The 16,815-nt window shown below is 44.8% G+C and overlaps 1 protein-coding gene across 11 annotated transcripts in view; it reads right to left on the bottom strand.

Moving 5' to 3' along the window:
* The window catches only part of SIL1 (SIL1 nucleotide exchange factor), a 288,984-nt gene that overhangs the window by 147,223 nt on the left and 124,946 nt on the right, over positions 1–16,815 (bottom strand). For 4 of the 11 annotated variants that reach the window (XM_049649315.1, XM_049649317.1, XM_049649314.1 and 1 more), the window contains 3 exons: positions 12,584–12,719; positions 8,459–8,533; positions 795–918 (listed from right to left, as the gene is read on the bottom strand). In XM_049649315.1, coding sequence (XP_049505272.1) covers positions 795–918; positions 8,459–8,533; positions 12,584–12,607 — 223 coding nt within the window. In that variant the 5' untranslated portion in view covers positions 12,608–12,719. The remainder of the gene's footprint in view (positions 1–794; positions 919–8,458; positions 8,534–12,583; positions 12,720–16,815) is intronic. The other 7 variants (XM_049649313.1, XM_049649312.1, XM_049649311.1 and 4 more) reach the window with 3 other exon arrangements.

Here is a 16,815-nt window from a genome sequence, read left to right on the forward strand (position 1 = left end):
AAACACCTGCTTTGTGCAAGAGCAAGGCACTTATAACAGGAAACAAAATAAAAAATTATTGCGGAGCTGGTCTGAACTTATTTTTCTTTCTTCTGGATGATCAAACAGTGAGTGTGAGCGTAGGGGTAGGCATTGCGATCTGCAAACATATTGCCATAGTGATTGGTGCTTAGATAGAGAGATAAAACAGGCAGAACTTCATTTATATTCCAAGGAACAGAGACAAGTGCCCTAATCATTCAGCTCTGCAGAGACTCCTAATGCCAAATGACTGGACCCCTCCCCAGTCCCTCTGTAACACCATGCAGGATCAGATGTAGGGTGTGTGTCTGCATTGCTGACCAATTATCAGCCTACAGCAGACCTCCCCTCAGGATGCAGCAGGTACACAGGGGCTAAAGAGGCAGGCGTTGGGGCCCCTCAGTAAGAGCTCTCCTTCTGACATGGGATGGGAGACAGAGTCACATGTGATCTGCTATTCATGGCTCTACCCTGGTCAGCTTCTCTTTGACCTAACAGGTCACTTGGACATTAACTTACTTGGTTTTATTTTATTTTGAAATAATTTTAATCTTAGAGAAAAGTTGCAAAAAAAATTACAGTTCCCATACACCTTTCACCCAGCTTCCCCTGATATTACCATCTTCCATAACCATGAAACAATGATCAGAACTAAGAAATTAACAGGAGTGCAATAGTACTAACTAGAGACTTTATTCAGGCTATACCAATTTTTCCCCTAATGTCCTTTTTTCTGTTCCAGAAGCTAATCCAGAATATTACATTGCACCTACCTGTCATGTGTCCTACAATCTGTGACAGCTCCTCAGTTCTTTCTTGGTCTTTCTTCACCTGGACATACTTGAAGAGTCGGCCATTTTTTAGATCAGACCTCAATTTGGGTTTGTCTGATGTCCACTCATGTTTAAACAAGAGAAAGTAATGAACACTTCATATGCTCACTTTATGTACTATTTAAGACAACCTTCTGAAGCAGGTATTATTACTATCCCTATTTTACAGATGATATTTCATTAAACCTTAGTAAATTTAAGTAGCTTGCCCAAGATTACCGAGCTATAAAAGGCAGAGCTGAGATGTGAGCCCAGGGAGACGGACTCTGCAACACTCTACTGCCTGCTATACTCAAGGCACTACAACAACAACTAGATGCCCAGATACACCATGGACACTGTCCGCTGGCCATTCCCTCTCTGAAGGAAATTACTCTGAAGAAAAGGCACTCTAGCTTTTGTCTTTTTTCCAAAGGAGACAAACAACTCCACTTTAATTTCTAAGTTCTGCTCAAACAACCAGAAATGTCTTTCTCTTGACAAGAAACACCTCCCTGCCTAGGGAAAAGAAGAGGCCACTGTTCTCCTGAAACTTCTCTGTGGAATAGCACCAGGCAGGGAGGAAATATATGCGCATGAAGGTGTACTCAATTCCCCTTTCCAAGGGCCTCTCCAAGCATATGGAGACACTGCAGTCACAGAATTAAAAACAAAACAAAACCCGACTATTGAGATTGCTTTTCCATGTCACACCCAGAAATGTCCAATACAACCTGGCACTTCCTCTTTCAAATGAGGCTCTTCCGGAAAGTTGAGGCACAACCCATTCATGTAGCACAGCAGGTTGGGGGAGTTGTCAAGGGACAGGGCTATGATGGGAGACAGGATGGGAAGAATTCCAGCTGCACTCCAGGATTTGTTTTTAATGCTTATAACTTTAGATCCCTCAGTTTCACAGACTTGATTTTTCCCAAATAGCCTTTCTGGCAATGCTAATATGTTTTTCCTCTCATTCTGACTGATCAGCGAAATACATGGCTGGAAGGATTGCCTTGGAAGTAATTTCTTTGATGCTGGCAAAACTCAGAAAATATTCCCCCAGCTACACACCCTCACATCTATCCATCCCTGCCACCTGCCACTCAGCTGCAGGTAGAGGCCATTACAGTAAAGAAGGAAAGGAGGCAGAGAGAGCAGGCATCAAGGGAAGGTGGAAGGGAGAAGGACTCAGAGTCTGAAAATGAGAGAGGGAGAGAAAAAGAGAGACTATTTTGTTCAAAGCGAGTCACTACAGAGCTAAGACTTTCACTTACATGCATAAGCAGGGTTAGATGATGCCAGCAAATAGGTGCAAAGAGCCTTCCTTTGATCTATCTATCTCTTACTTCTCCCACTGCCCTTCAACTCCCAAAGTGCTCCTGCCAACATCATCACTAAGATGGACTTGTGTAAGTCAGATATTTCATCTGGCTGCCCCTATTACTGCCAGCTTTATGCAAGAGCCCCTCCCTTTTGAGTTCTATACATAACTCCAAACTATCTTCAGCTAGGTATTCTGATCAAATACTAGAAGTTGAAATGTTAATGGCCTTCAGGGAACAATTCCTCCAGCATCTCCATCTGCAATCTAACCCAGAGAGAATCTAAAATCAGACTGCATACAGGGCTATTTAATCCACCATGTTTAGGGACATCTGGATCTACCCCTAAAATCCATAAGATTTAATCTAAGAAACAAAGCTTGAATAAATCTTTATTCTCTTGAATAATTTCCCCCTCTCAATGTCAACAGCCTCTAAAATTCACATTACTTTGTTCCCACATAGACCTCAAATACCATTGCTTTCAAACAATGATCCTACAGATTGAAATCCTGGGGAAAGCAATGGAATTTGGAACCCTTCACTAATGGAGCATGGGCCACCAAACAAGATCAAGAGAAGAGGTAACCACTCTGTTATGCATCACCTTGAGATCTCCCTTAAATAATGTATACAAAGCACCAGGCACAATGGAGTTTCTCCAAAAAAATGTTAGTTTTCTTCCCCTTTCCAAAAGCTACACTAGAGTTCTCAGGTCCGATTCTGCCTCAGTCATTCTTGGCCATGATAGACTAGACAACCTCCTCACCCTCTGTCCAAAAGCCTGACTTGGCAAAACTGGGATGACAGAATGGAGATTAACAAGATGCATGTAGAGAGCTGCTGGGATAAGGGGCGGTGGGGAGATAGAGGTAGTTCCCTTCCCCAGGCAAAAAAAAAAAAAAAAAAATTTTAACAAATATACCCTATTACTATTCCATAAAAACTCACCTCTGCCCAGATAAGCTAATTATGTCTATAGGTAATCAAACCTGAAAACTTTTAATCCAAAGAAATGGTTCTTTCCTTTCAAATAACTGCTTATACAACCCAAAAGCAGACTATTCTGTAATTAAATAAATTAAAATACAACTCAATCTTTGCCCAAATCAAAATCCCATAATAAAATATTATGGGAAATAAGGCAAGACCAACAACCTATTAATTGATTAACAGTAACAAAACAAAACCCCCAAAGGAACAGAAATACAATCAGCCTGATTAGAGCACAGGACCAAAAGGCTCAGAGCCCCCTGCACACTAGCTTTGCTTCATTCAGGTTCTTTTCAGGCCTACCTAAGACAATCAGTGGCTAGTACGGTACCACTCCAACTGACTCTGGACATTGTCAGAGACCTGTAAAAGTCTTGATATTATCTGTCTCAGAGAATGTTGGAGCAAGTTCCTAGGAGCTTCTGACAAAGCTCTCTAGTTGGCCCCAAAGGCCAGCAGAACAAGGTCTCCTTACTAATCCCAAAAACAATACAATAGTCCCCTTAATGATGTACCCATCAGGTCTCACAGTCCAGCTAACCACTGTTTAGGGCTCAGACTGCTCTAGAAAGTCACCAAATCCACTGATCCTGGGCCCCTACAAATGCAGGCTAGGCTGTCAAATGCTAACTGGGCCCTTGCCCTTCTTGACGCTGAAAATTGCTTGGTTCTGACTTCTTGCCTAAGCACCATCCTCACAGAGGTTCTTCCTCATTGCTCCATTCTCTCAAGCAGCCAAATGAGTCTTTCTCTTGCATCATCCAAGGTAGAAGCCCCACTCTCAGCCTGGCTCAGAAAACTTGGAAGACATAGAAGAAATGTTACCTCAGTTTCTCTCTACACCTTTCCCATTTACCCTTGTTTTTTCCTAACTTCTGCTTCTAATTTCCAAGGCTCATCATATTCACCAGGCCAAGACTTTCCATCTGCCACCTAAACAATTTTGATCTGCTCTCTGGGATTTCAAATCTCTATCAACATTGATTCCTTTTTCTTCTGCCTTCCAACATACACAAAAGCTCTCTCTACTCAGCTTTAATGACCATGCCTCTGGGAAAGAAGTCTTTCCTTCAGGTCCCTTCCTCTATGATCTTATCTACCTCTATTCCTGTCTGGGAGTCCTCCTACACCATAAGCCCTGGCAGGCATTCAGTGCCCACCATGTTATCTCCACTATCAAGCACTCTATCTTGAACATCACTGGAACATACAACAAATATTACATGAAATAGACAAGCTTTTTGATGTCATTGTCTCTGAAATTACTGTTTTAGTTCTCTTCTTTCACTTATTCTCTAACACCTCAAACCTAGGAATTTCTATCATCTTTCTTCATTTCCTCATCTTCCATTTATAGCACAGCCCCTGACTGGACCCAACTATACACTTATAGTTTACACTTGCTTACATCTTTAGTTCTACTGCTTTGCTAGCTCTCCTCCTCATCTCTTCTCCCACCCTCCCTCCCACCGCCCTCTATCTCTAACAGAGGGGACAACGCCCACCACAACCATCCCATTATTCCCTATACATCCTTCCTCTCCACCCAGGGAGATGTACTCCCACTCTGAGGTCTCTGTTCCTGTCATCCCCTCCCCCTCCACTAATGCTTCCTACCTGTCCCCTTCTCTACCTCATTTCTACCTCCTCTGAAGTTACCAATCAATCCCTACCTCCAGTGCTATGCCAAAAACAGGAAGGGAACAGGTTCTGGAAAAGGGCCTCTCGTTCCAGCTCCAGGCAACCCATGAGAGCTAATTCCAGCCTTGGTTAGTCCCAACTTTGGAGACAGCCTAGATAGTCTTAGCCAGCAAGGTGAGGCCAATATGAGAGAAATAAGGGAAGTCAGAGGTACACAGGACTGTCTGAACTAAAGCCAAGCCCTGGGCATGAGGGCTGGGACTGGCTTTGGCAACTGGTTTTCCATTATCCTTACTCCCATCTAAGTTTTTCATTTCAGCCAGTTTGGGTATCCCAATCTCTGAGTGCTGAGGCTGTGCTGTTATGGTAAGTAGACTTTATTAAACCTCAGAGAGAACAGGTAGATGGAGGAAGCAGAGAAAGGGGAGGATAAGGACCTAGGTTGAGCATTAAGCATACAAATGCTCATTAGAAAGCGAATGGCCAACAGCTGCTCTCTATCACCACTCAAGTACAGAGATTGCAAACTGGACCCTGGCCTACCCCATCCTGGTAATGGAAGGCCGAAGCCTGGGCAGAGAAACTCTGGTGTCCCTGCAGAGCTCAGCCAGCTAGCCTCCAGGTGGTCTCAGCCTTGGGAGTGACTGCCATGAAGGTCACAGGCTTTTCTGTGCTGCCTTCCACCTGTTCCCTCAGGTGTGAGATTTGGCTGCTGAGGGGCAGTGATGAGGCATCTTAAAACTGCCCAAATGGGAAATGAGGGTTCTCTGAAATGAAGAGATCTAAACTGTATTCATGCAACCTTCTGGTGCCTTCATGTATTCCGGCCCACCATCCACCATCCTTTTCTCTCCTACTACAAGGTAATTTGGAGACTCAGAAATTGTTCCTACAGGCCTCAAGAGGTCTGGCATCCTGTTATGCCCCAAGCAATTCCCCTGACAAATTCTTATTACCAAGATGCAAAAGAGATACTCAGAGCAGAGAATGACTAACAAGGGCTCAGGAGTGGCTGTAGTGAGGGAGATGGGCCAGAAGTACAGGTAGAAGAACAAATAAACTTCTCAAGGAATCCCCAGAAGCCTTGAAAAGTTTTAACGTGGGGAGGTGGGGGGGAACGGCACTGTGCGGAATGAAGTAGCACCAAAAAGAAGCTCTGTTGAACATCTCAACCTGAAAAGTTGCTAGAGATAACAACCTGTGTTCAAGAAAGCATAAAGACTACCCCACTACCCTGTTTCCTCTATCCAGCCCCTGTTCTACCTTTCCAGCACTGCACTTGAACCAGGGAAAGATCAACAGAGGCCCATTGCTATATACTTCCCTTCTCAAGAAGTCCTACTGCACCACTCTGATGCGACACAGGAGTTTAGGTATAAAGAGCCCTTAACTAATACTCCCAGTCACACAGTGCTCATGGGCCTAGAAGTGTGTGTGTGTCTCCCTGCATGTGAAGGATGGGACACAAGCCAAGTCATATGCTTGTGGACCACCCTAGTAGATGAAATGACCCATAAGGAAAATCTCTCCACACTAGGGGAGGAAGAGAGGGTCACGTGCCTCCCAGCCAGAGCTGGTGAGAGGGGTGGCAGAAGCTGGCAGCTTTGCCCTTGAGTCTCACCTCAAGTTGTGGGATAGTAAAAAATATATATATATCCCTGGTTCCTGACAAAGAGCTCCTAAAATGCTTGTAATTTACTGAGTGACAGGATTATGTTTTGTTATTCCTGAATTTATGCTAATGAGATGACTCTTGGGATTGGGGGTTGCAGGGAGAGGAGAAAGCAGTTTTGGGTAACTTTAGGATGGAGGCTGGTCACCAGAAAGACCAAGTCATGATTAAAGAATTGAAACTTTTAGCCGCATCTACTAACCTCCAGGGAGAGGAGGGAGGGTTGGAGACTGATTTCAACCACCAATGGCCAATGACTTAATCAATCATGTATAGGAAACTCAGCCCCCATAAAAGCCTCTCAAAAACGGTGTCAGAGAGCTTCCAGTCTGGTGAACACGTACAAGTTCTGGGAGGGTAATACGCTCACAGATAGCACAGAGGCTCTGTGCCATCCCCCCCCAAAACCTTACCTTGCCCTATGCATCCCTTCCATTTGGCTGTTCCTGAGTTGTATCTTTTTTTAAAAAGCCAGTAAACCTTGGGAATGCAAGCTAGTGCAGCCACTCTGGAAAACAGTATGGAAATTCCTCAAAAAACTAAAAATAGAATGGCCCTATGACACAGCAATTGCACTACTAGGCATTTATCCACGGGATACAGGTGTGCTGTTTCGAAGGGACACATGCACCCCCATGTTTATAGCAGCACTATCCACAATGGCCAAAGCATGGAAAGAGCCCAAATGTCCATCGAAGGATGAATGGATAAAGAAGATGTGGTACATATATACAATGGACTATTACTCAGCAATCAAAAAGAATGAAATCTTGCCATTTGCAACTACATGGATGGAACTGGAGGGTATTATGCTAAGTGAAATCAGAGGAAGACAAAAATCATATGACTTCATTCATATGAGGACTTGAAGAGACAAAACAGATGAACATAAGGGAAGGGAAACAAAAATAATATAAAAACAGGGAGAGGGACAAAACAGAAGAGACTCATAAATATGGAGAACAAACAGAGGGTTACTAGAGGGGTTGTGGGATGGGGGATGGACTAAATGGGTAAGGGGCATTAAGGAATCTACTCCTGAAATCATTGTTTCACTATATGCTAACTAATTTGGATGTAAATTTTAAAAAATAAAGATAAATTAAAAAGCCAGTAAACCTAAGTGTCTTCCCAAGTTCCTGAGCTATGAGTTCTAGCAAATTATCAAACCTGAGGTGGTGGTTATGGGAATTTCCAATTTATAGCTGGTCAGTCACAAAGACGGGTGGCCTGGAACTGGCAACTAGCACTGGAAGTAGATGCAATGGCACTGAGACCTTTAACTTATGAGACCTAACATTAATTCCAGGTAAATGGGTGTCAGAATGGACTTGAAATGTTGGGACGTGCAGCTGGTGTCTGAGGACTAAAGGATCACACAGTCCTTTCCAAGCTGCAATGGGCCAAAGGCCTCACAGAGACAACCCTACAGAATCACCCAGACCAGAGTCAGGTGCTCCTTCAGACAGATGTCCAGGGCCTGCAGGAAATCAGACTCCTCTCTTAAATACTTGAAACAGAGTAGTTGGTCTACTATAAATGAGGTTTTTAAAATTCAATTCCCTCCTATTGCTCGTGCAGATCTGAAATGATCTGACCAGATGGCTGGTGCTCTATAATTCTTGGATTGCTCTCATCAGTTGTTGATGATTTGGATTTTTTTTTTTTTTTAACCCCCTCACATGAATGTGTTCCTGCACAGGCTTTCTGCATGCTCCCATTAAGAGGGCTCTTTGTGCTGATGCCAATATTTCTGAGGTTCTAACAGCCTCATCCTAGAAGTCAGCTCGGGTCAATAGTGAGCCCCCAGTTTGAGCTTCCCTGAGCCCACATGAGGCCAACAAAGCAGCAATGGCTCATAGGGAGGACAAGGGAGCCCTTTGCTCAGCCTGCCTTGTCACCTCCACTTCTCCTTCAGGTTCCCAAGGAAAGAAAGGCAGCAAATGTTGTTTGTTTGTTTGTTTGTTTGTTTTTTAATGACAACTATAGTTACTTACTGAGTATTTCCTATGTGCCAGGTCCTGGGTGTAACGTTTTACACACGTTGATCTAGTTTTAGTCTCACTCCATCTCTGGGAAGCAGACAGATGAGGAAACTTAAGTGCAAAGATTCTAACCAATCTGACGAAGAACACAAAGCTCAAAAAGAGAACTTCATGGGGTTGGAGATTTAACATCATAAAATTTGACCACTGTTCCACTCTAATCTCAGGGATACAGAGAAGGCCCTAGCCTCCCCTTACCCTCCTTTGTGCCCTCAGCCTACACAGGACACTTGTACCAGGACATCCCAAATACTCTAGTGCCCTTTTCTGTCTCTGTATTCTCTGTGAGACTGTAAGCTACTAGAAGGTAGGGGTCATGTTTCATTAGCTATTCAGATAGACAGTATGGCACAGGGGTAAGGAGCTCAGGCTTAGGGCCAGACAAAGCTAGTTTTGAATTCTGACTCTACCACTTACTGGTCGTTTGACTAAGTCACTTCTTTTTTTTTATTATTTTATTATTTTTATTTATATTAGAGAGAGAGAGAGAGAGAGAGAGAGAGAGAGAAAGCATGAGTGGGGGAGGGGAAGATAGAGAAGGGTAGAGAGAGAATCCCAAGCAGGCTCTACACTGTCAGTGAAGAGTCCAACACAGGGCTCAAACCCACAAACTGTAAGACCATGACCTGAGCCAAAGTCAGACGCTTAATCAACTAAGCCACCCAGGTACACCTTGACTAAGTCACTTCTGAGACTCAGTTTTGTCTATAAAAATGAGGGTAGTTTTAACACCTGCCCTGAAAGAATGTCTGGTACAATCAACACTCAGTAAATGTGAATTATTATGTGTATCTCTGGCTACGAATATAGTGCCTGGCACAAAGTAGGATCTCAGAAATGGCCAGGGAGCAGACTCCACCACACTTGGCTGTGGCCAGCTTTCTGTGATAAGAAGTACACAGGGGTACTCAGGGGTCCTCAGCCCCAGGACAAATTTCTGAATTGCCTGCCCAGAACCCATAGGACCTGCCAGCTAACAGCTTTCCTCTGCTTGCTTCTGAACAGCTGATGCTGAATCCACACTCAAATGCTTGCTGTGCCTCCATAAGGTGAGACAGATCCCAAAATAAACCAGAAGACAGAGAGAGAGAGAGACAGGAAAATCACTTCCAGGAACAAGCGGCTCACAGTGAGGATGCTGACAGTAGTAACAGAGGCAGGCAGACTTCTGGAGGGTGACCTGCAGTTACTCTAGGGCTCCATGGATGGGGGGCCCAATACCCACCTGACCTGGTGGGAAGGCCCATGAAGTCATGGGTAGGTCTCCTGGTGTACCAGGCCACAGGAGGCAACCTGGAATCTACCTTCATATGAGCCCAGACCACGTATCCCAGTATGCCCTCCGTAGAGGCCTGAGGACCACAGAGCTGAGGTCCTCCCTTCAGAGACCTGAGGGGTCAGAAGTTACTGAACTGGGGTTAATGTCAACAGAAACTAGCCATTTTCTTCAAAGTCCCCAAAAGATACTCCATCATCTTCCTGGGCCACTCCTTGAATTTCAGGCAGGAAAAGCTGTGCTAACCCTTTCCGCTCCCTCATCAAAAATCTCTGTATAAGGAGAGAGGGAGAGCATTTCAGGACCATAGAAGTCTCTCTTCTCACCTTAAGTTCTCTTCCCCCATCAAAGACCAGAGAGGACAGGAAGCCTACATACTCAAGCACCCTTACTGGCATCCAATTCCACAACCAAGTTGAAGGGGTAGCACAAATTTACCATCTAAAATCAGAACTAACTATACTGGGTGATATCTTCATGTCAAGAATCCTCACAACAGGCAGAGCAAGCCATTTCCCCCATGTCACCAAAGGGGAAACTGAAGGGGAGAAGGATTCTGTGACTCGCCCAAGATCCCCTAAAGAGCAAAGCTAGGATTTGAACACAGGACTGGCTGAATCTAAAGTCTGTTCTCCTAACTGCTAAATTATACTACCTTCCCATTCATCTACCCATCAAACAAGTTCCCAGAATTGGCTACATTCCTTTTAACATTCCTTCAGGTAGCTGTGGTGGAAATTCCCAGGCAGCATTCAGAATGTGGTGAATTAAATATTACACTCTGACTAAAGCCAAGTGCCAGCTATCCACAGAGACCACTGAGAGGTCAATATCCTGCCAATAGACACACATACAAAACCTTTGCAACATACAAACAGAACACCTCAATCCTGGACTGGGGCCCAACAAAGTCTCTACCTCCATTGGTCTGACTCCATACTGCCACACTCTGAATCACCTCACATCACACACTCAGGCCAGAATAAACTTCTCACCTAACCTTCCCTCACTCCTCTTGCTTTGATGGTCAGGATAGGCAAAAATACTCTTGGGATGGGGCAGGCATGACTAAAACCAGACCTGTTTGCCCACTGAGATGTGGGGTCTGAGTGTTGTGCTCAACTACAACATACCAGCCTTTGGAGCAGGCTCAAGGAAATTTGGTGCAGATTTTACAAGAGGGTCTTGAGAAACTAGAAGGTAGAGGGTGATGTCAATGGGGTATCAAGTTAAATGTAATGGGGTATCAAGTTAACTGTAAAAATAATGTGTTCCATTCTAATTCTCCAGGAGGCGTTCAGAGCCCTCTGCCTGCCCTTGTCACAAATGCTCTGGCTCTCCCTCCCCAAGGCTAGAGACAGAGGCTCTTCTATTTAAGCATTAATACAGCAACCCCACTGCCAGACGGCTGGGCAAGGTCTCCAGGTCAGAACTTTCATGCTTGTTTTGCAATGTGGATGAGGGCCTTGGAGGGTGCCACAGGAACAGATAAGGTAGGACTGGGGGCCACAGGACATTGAATTCCATCTGCTCTAGGCACTTGCCTGATTAGAAGTGATTCGAGCACTTTTAACCTCATAAAACCAGTAGAAACAGTCCATATGTTCCACACCCGAACCCATTGAGTCTTCTTGTTTTGGTCCTCAAGGCCCAGCGGGCTCAGTTCTCAATGAAGGTGGTGGAGGACAGTCAGAGGTTACATCTGTTCAACCCAATACCTCTATTCCTAAAACCTCCTTCTACCCCCTATGCCATTACTTCCTACTTCACTTCCTTGGTGTTTTATCACTCTTCAATGGCACCAACTACCCTTATGCAAGCCCAGTAGGAGTAACAGTGCTACCACAAAGTTGGCTGGCACAGTAAATGCTGCCCCTGCCAGCACAGCAGCAATGGGGGCAGTGAGGACATGGTGATGAATATTTGCATGGACTGATGAAACTCCACTGTGGCAGCTGCCAGGGCTTGCCATCCACCTTGTCACAGTGAAAAGTACAAAAGCCTACTCTTGAGAACAGACTCAAGTGGCATCATAGTGTGGTTACCGTCAAGAATGGCTGGGACTAGAAGGACAAGGGGTAAGAAGGTGGGTCTAGGCTCTCTTTGGTCAATGGCATAGGACAAGTTAGCTCAATGAGTTAGGTCAATGAGCCAATGTTTTCATAAGACAATGAAGATCATCACAGTTACTACTGTGAAGACTGAACAGGATTATGCACATGAAGCACCTAACTCAATACCTGAATATAGTAAACACTCCACAAATGCTGGTTACTTTCTAAGCAATGGTTCCAGGTTCTTAAAAGGGCTAGAAAGTTGTTCCTTCTGAGGATGCCCCATTTAAAAACCAGGCCAGGACCAGCCCCTGTTTCTTAGCACAAGTTCCTTTAACAACAGAATACTCCTGCCCCTCATCGGTGCTCAGTATTCTCCTGTGAACAATATTTCAGCAGCATTGAGCCGAGCAGCAGAGCCTAAAATAGCATTTGCAGAGTGAGGCACATGTCACTGCCTCTCCTGTGTTTGAGAAGAGTGCAAGGAAAGAAAGTTTTCAATCACTTGCTCAGAAAGCTCGGCCACCCACCACCTGCCTTCCTTTCACGGCACTCACATGCCACAATCTCTGTTCTGCTGGAAAATGAAAGTCCCTGAGCCCTGCAGCAACAGCCATCACCCCAAAGGACCATACTGTTCCCCTCCAGTGGGCCAGAGCCTCTGCTCCTTCAAAGCAGCCCTGTGGGCACGAAGGACATATGCACTTAGAATCCAGAATGTGTTTCACATGGAGCTGGGCTTGGTACCTGGCCGAAGGGCCTGCCACTCATGGGTTGGGTGAAACACCTCCAGGACCTCAGAGTCCAGCTCCTCTTCCGCTGTGGTTTCCTTTCTCTCTGCTTCTTTGGTGCTGCTCTTTTCTGGGCTCGTGAGCGCAAACTCCTTCAGAGAAAAGAAAACACAGGGCGTGACCCACCAGAACTAGGCACGAGGCATAGAGAACATGGCCTGGGTTGTATACTCTTCTCCTCCATACTCCTCCCCTCTCTAGCCTTGTTTGGACCACAGTGATACAGTTAAATGAACACAGCATGTGTTATACATACATAGCACGTTTGTACATACCTAAGGAAAAACTCCACAAAGTTCAATACTATCTCAAGGAGGTTAAGGGAACATACTGGGAAGAAGGGTTGGCAAAGGAGACAATAAGAAACTTCTACTTTTTATTTTCTATGCTACTATACTGTATGATGTTTAAAACTCCTACCTATTGCTCTTACAAATAAAAAAGATACATTAGGGTACCTGGGTGGCTTAGTCGGTTGAGCATCCGACTCTTAATTTCGACTCAGGTCATGATCTCATGGTTCATGAGATAGAATCCCATGTCGACTTCTGTGCTGACAGTACAGAGCTTGCCTGTGATTTGCTCTCTCCCTCGCTCTCTCTCTGCTCCTCCCCTACTCATGCTCTCTCTCACTCTCTGCTCCTCCCCTACTCATGCTCTCTCTCACCTCTCTCTCTCTCTCTCTCTCTCTGCCTTTCCCCTGCGTACACATGTGCTGTCTCTCTCTCAAAATAAACATTAAATATATGTATATATATATATACATATACAAATATGTATATATATATATGAAAAAACACATATCAATGGGAGAATAAATCCTCAAATAGCCACCCCAGACATACAAAAGATGCCAGCTGAGGCCCAACTGATTCCTATGCAGTCCAGCAGGACACAATAAGAGCCTGGCAATTCCCCAGGGTGCCTACAGGGCATAAATGACCACTTGGGACATAACAATCCATGGTGAAATGGCTGCAAGTGGGAAGCTGGGAGTTTGGTGGGGCTGAGGGAGAAAGAAGCCACAGCTGAAAACCTCTTCCTAAAACCTGTTTCCTTCCACCCCCTGGAGAGCATGGAGGATTAATGAGATGGTGTCTGTGGAGCATCGTGAGCTCAGGAGACAGAGATGCAAGATAAATACAAAGTATTATTCATTTTGCTCCTTCCCGGCCTCCAATTCTTCGTGTCCAATTTTTAAACCTTACTTGCATAAAAGCAGTAAGGCCTCTGGAAAATAGAACCAGAGGGTTCTAGAGCTCTGGCATAGCAAGAAGGAACCCACACTAGTACACCAGGAAGTTATTTCAACCTTCCCACCTCCCAAGTCTTCCCCTACTAACAGTGAGCACATTTCGTGAATTCCTATGAACTCAAACCTGTTCTAGGAACTTGACACACATCTCATTTTGGCTTCCCAATAATACTAACCTTGCATGAGAGGCAGTAATGCATCTCTTGCAAGCAACACCCCAGATCCAGATATGCATCCCCACCTATCTTGTCCCCCAGGGTCTGATCTTTAATTAGCTGTCAGAGGGAAGGGCAAGGTGTTAAAGTATTCATGATAACAATGTAATGCCCCTCCAAGGGTTTTTAACATTTTAACAAGAAATAAAGGCATGAAATTCAGATGACAGGATTTCAAATCTTGTTAAAGACCAGTAAGGAAGAGATCTTGGACAAGAAGAGGCCCTCAAATCATATCCCAAGTAATGAGAGGCCAAGACTACAGCAATAGTAGTTAAGAACTTAAGCTCCACATCAGATAATCTGAAGTTTGAATCCCAGTTTATTGTGACTCCCAGAAAGTTACTTAATTTTCTAAGCCTATTTCCACATTTGTAAAGCAGAAATACTAATGACATCTAACTCATACATTAGATGAGGAACTATCTTGTAAACCACTAGACCCCAGATACATGGTAGCGATTACTCTTACTACATGTAAAGACCATCACAGGTTCCAGGTTGGATGAGTCTGTACTATGACATCCAACAGTGACTACACACTGTGACATTATTCAGGCAGGTCAGGTTTTGGTTGTGGTCTCACCTGTGCAGCCTGGCTGTCAAATGCCTCCTACCTTCAACTTGAAGCTTGCACAGATCTGAGCTCAAAAGAAAGCTAGGAGAAGAGGAGACATGCTTGGGAAACTAAAGGAAAGACAGAGTGGCAAGAGACACTGGCCTAAAGCCAGATTTCCTAAGAGCAGGCTCTATGTGAGTCTCTTTCACCAATGTACCCCAATGCCCAGCAAAGGACTAAGTTTGTAATCCAAGAACAAAGGAATGAAGAAATGACCCTGTCCCATAGGCAGGTATGTCTTCTGGAGGCCTTGGACTGAGGAAAGCCCAAAGTAGCCACGTCTACTAGAACCCAGGCACTAGCCCCACATTGCAGAACAAAGAATACCTTGTCTACAAATACTCAAAACCCATGTAATCCAGGGCCGAGTCATGCTGGCCAGCCTCTGCCATAAGCACCACACACTAGACCATGGGACTAGGAGAATATTAATAGAATTTACCTCAGAAGTATGGGGGTCAAATGCCTCCAGGGGCCAGGTAGGGCCAGCAGTAAAACAACAGGTTGTTGGGGGGCTGTGAAAACTGGAGCCCTCCTGCCTTGACTAAGGAACACAGCTGCTACTCAGCTGGTCCACCACTGCCATGAAAAAGAGAAAACAGAAAAACAGATGATTTTTACATAAAATTTTTGTATTTTAGAACACTAAGAGGGCCAAACTAAACCTCTCTAAGCTTTAAATTGCAACTCTTGCTTTTGTCTATTAGTCAGGTAACTGCTGGCAGGTATAGCTGTAAGCAAGCAACGAAATCCTTGTCACTAAGAGAAGCAGTAAGAGGCAATAGGAATGGGAATAATGAAAACATGGCAGAAAACCCTTCAAACACTAGGCTGGGGGAGTGTTCATTCTCTTTTTCCACATTTCTTTCAACATTAATAAATTCAAGATGGAGACCGATGAACCACTGAGCCACATGCCTCAGGCTCTAGGGAGGCTAAATACTTTCACAGTAATCCCACCATTGCTGAAAATGTTTTCTGACCTTCCGGTTGGTGTCACCTTTGAACCAGATTGTATCTACACACAATCTGCCATTATTTTATAGTACAAATCTGTTTTTAGTAGGGGTGATAAAAAATTGGTGCTCCTGTGATCAGCTCACCCTATTCACCAAATCTAACTCTGAGCAACTTTGCACTGTTTGCCCAAATCACATCTGACAAGCACTGAGGGAGTCAGTTCAAAAGGGGCATTCCAAGAAAGGTTTTGAGGAAAAGCAGCATCATGGGGATGAGACTGTAATGGTAACAGCAACTACCATTTGTAGCTCTGGGCTAAAGTGCCTTCCATGCCTCACAACTCACCCAAGTTTCATCTGTGGAGCACAAATTTTATTCCCATTTTATAGATGAGGACAGGTATCGGGCCTGAGCAAAAATCACACTGCTGAGAAAAGCAGACAAAAATTTAAGTCCAGGCCTGCCTGTCTCCAAAGCCCATGCATGAATTTTGACTCAGTTCTGTGTTTCTGTTCTTAGTTATGTGTCCTAATGGCTATGCCCTGCATACTGAGGGAATGAAGGGGCAGGGGGGGAAGGGCACACTGAGATCACCTTAGCACATCTACCAGCACACACCCCCACCACCCCCACCCCCTCAGGGGAAAGGGAAGGCTTTCACGGTCCAAGTAACAAACCACAGTCCCAGAGAAAGGACAAGCAAGACTAGCCTCTCTCTGCCCGGGAAGGGCTGTCAACAGCAGATAAAGACCAAGGGGTGAGAGAAGCCAGCCAGCCCTTGGTCAACAAGTAAACCCCCCATGTTCTGGTGCCCTCTCAGCTGGCTTCTCAGGGCTCCCTTCCATACTGAAACCTCAGCACTCTTTTCCCTGCCACCATCACTCCAAATACCAATCTCCTCTCAACTGACTGGCAAGAAATTCCAGCTAAGGTGTTAGCTGACAACAGCTTACCATGTCTCACTTCCTTGCACTTGTATCTGAGTAAGAGATTCCTAAAGACCAAAGCCTTCAAGATCCAGGAGAATGAATGAATCTCTAATGGTAAGCTGACAGACGCTGTGACAGAGACAGACTGCCATGGCAATATTTTGGGCTAGGACCCTGACTGACAAAGCCCTATATTAAATCATAAAAGCA

The sequence above is a fragment of the Panthera uncia genome (genome assembly GCF_023721935.1).
Source record: "Panthera uncia isolate 11264 chromosome A1 unlocalized genomic scaffold, Puncia_PCG_1.0 HiC_scaffold_17, whole genome shotgun sequence".
Taxonomy (NCBI): Eukaryota; Metazoa; Chordata; class Mammalia; order Carnivora; family Felidae; genus Panthera; species Panthera uncia.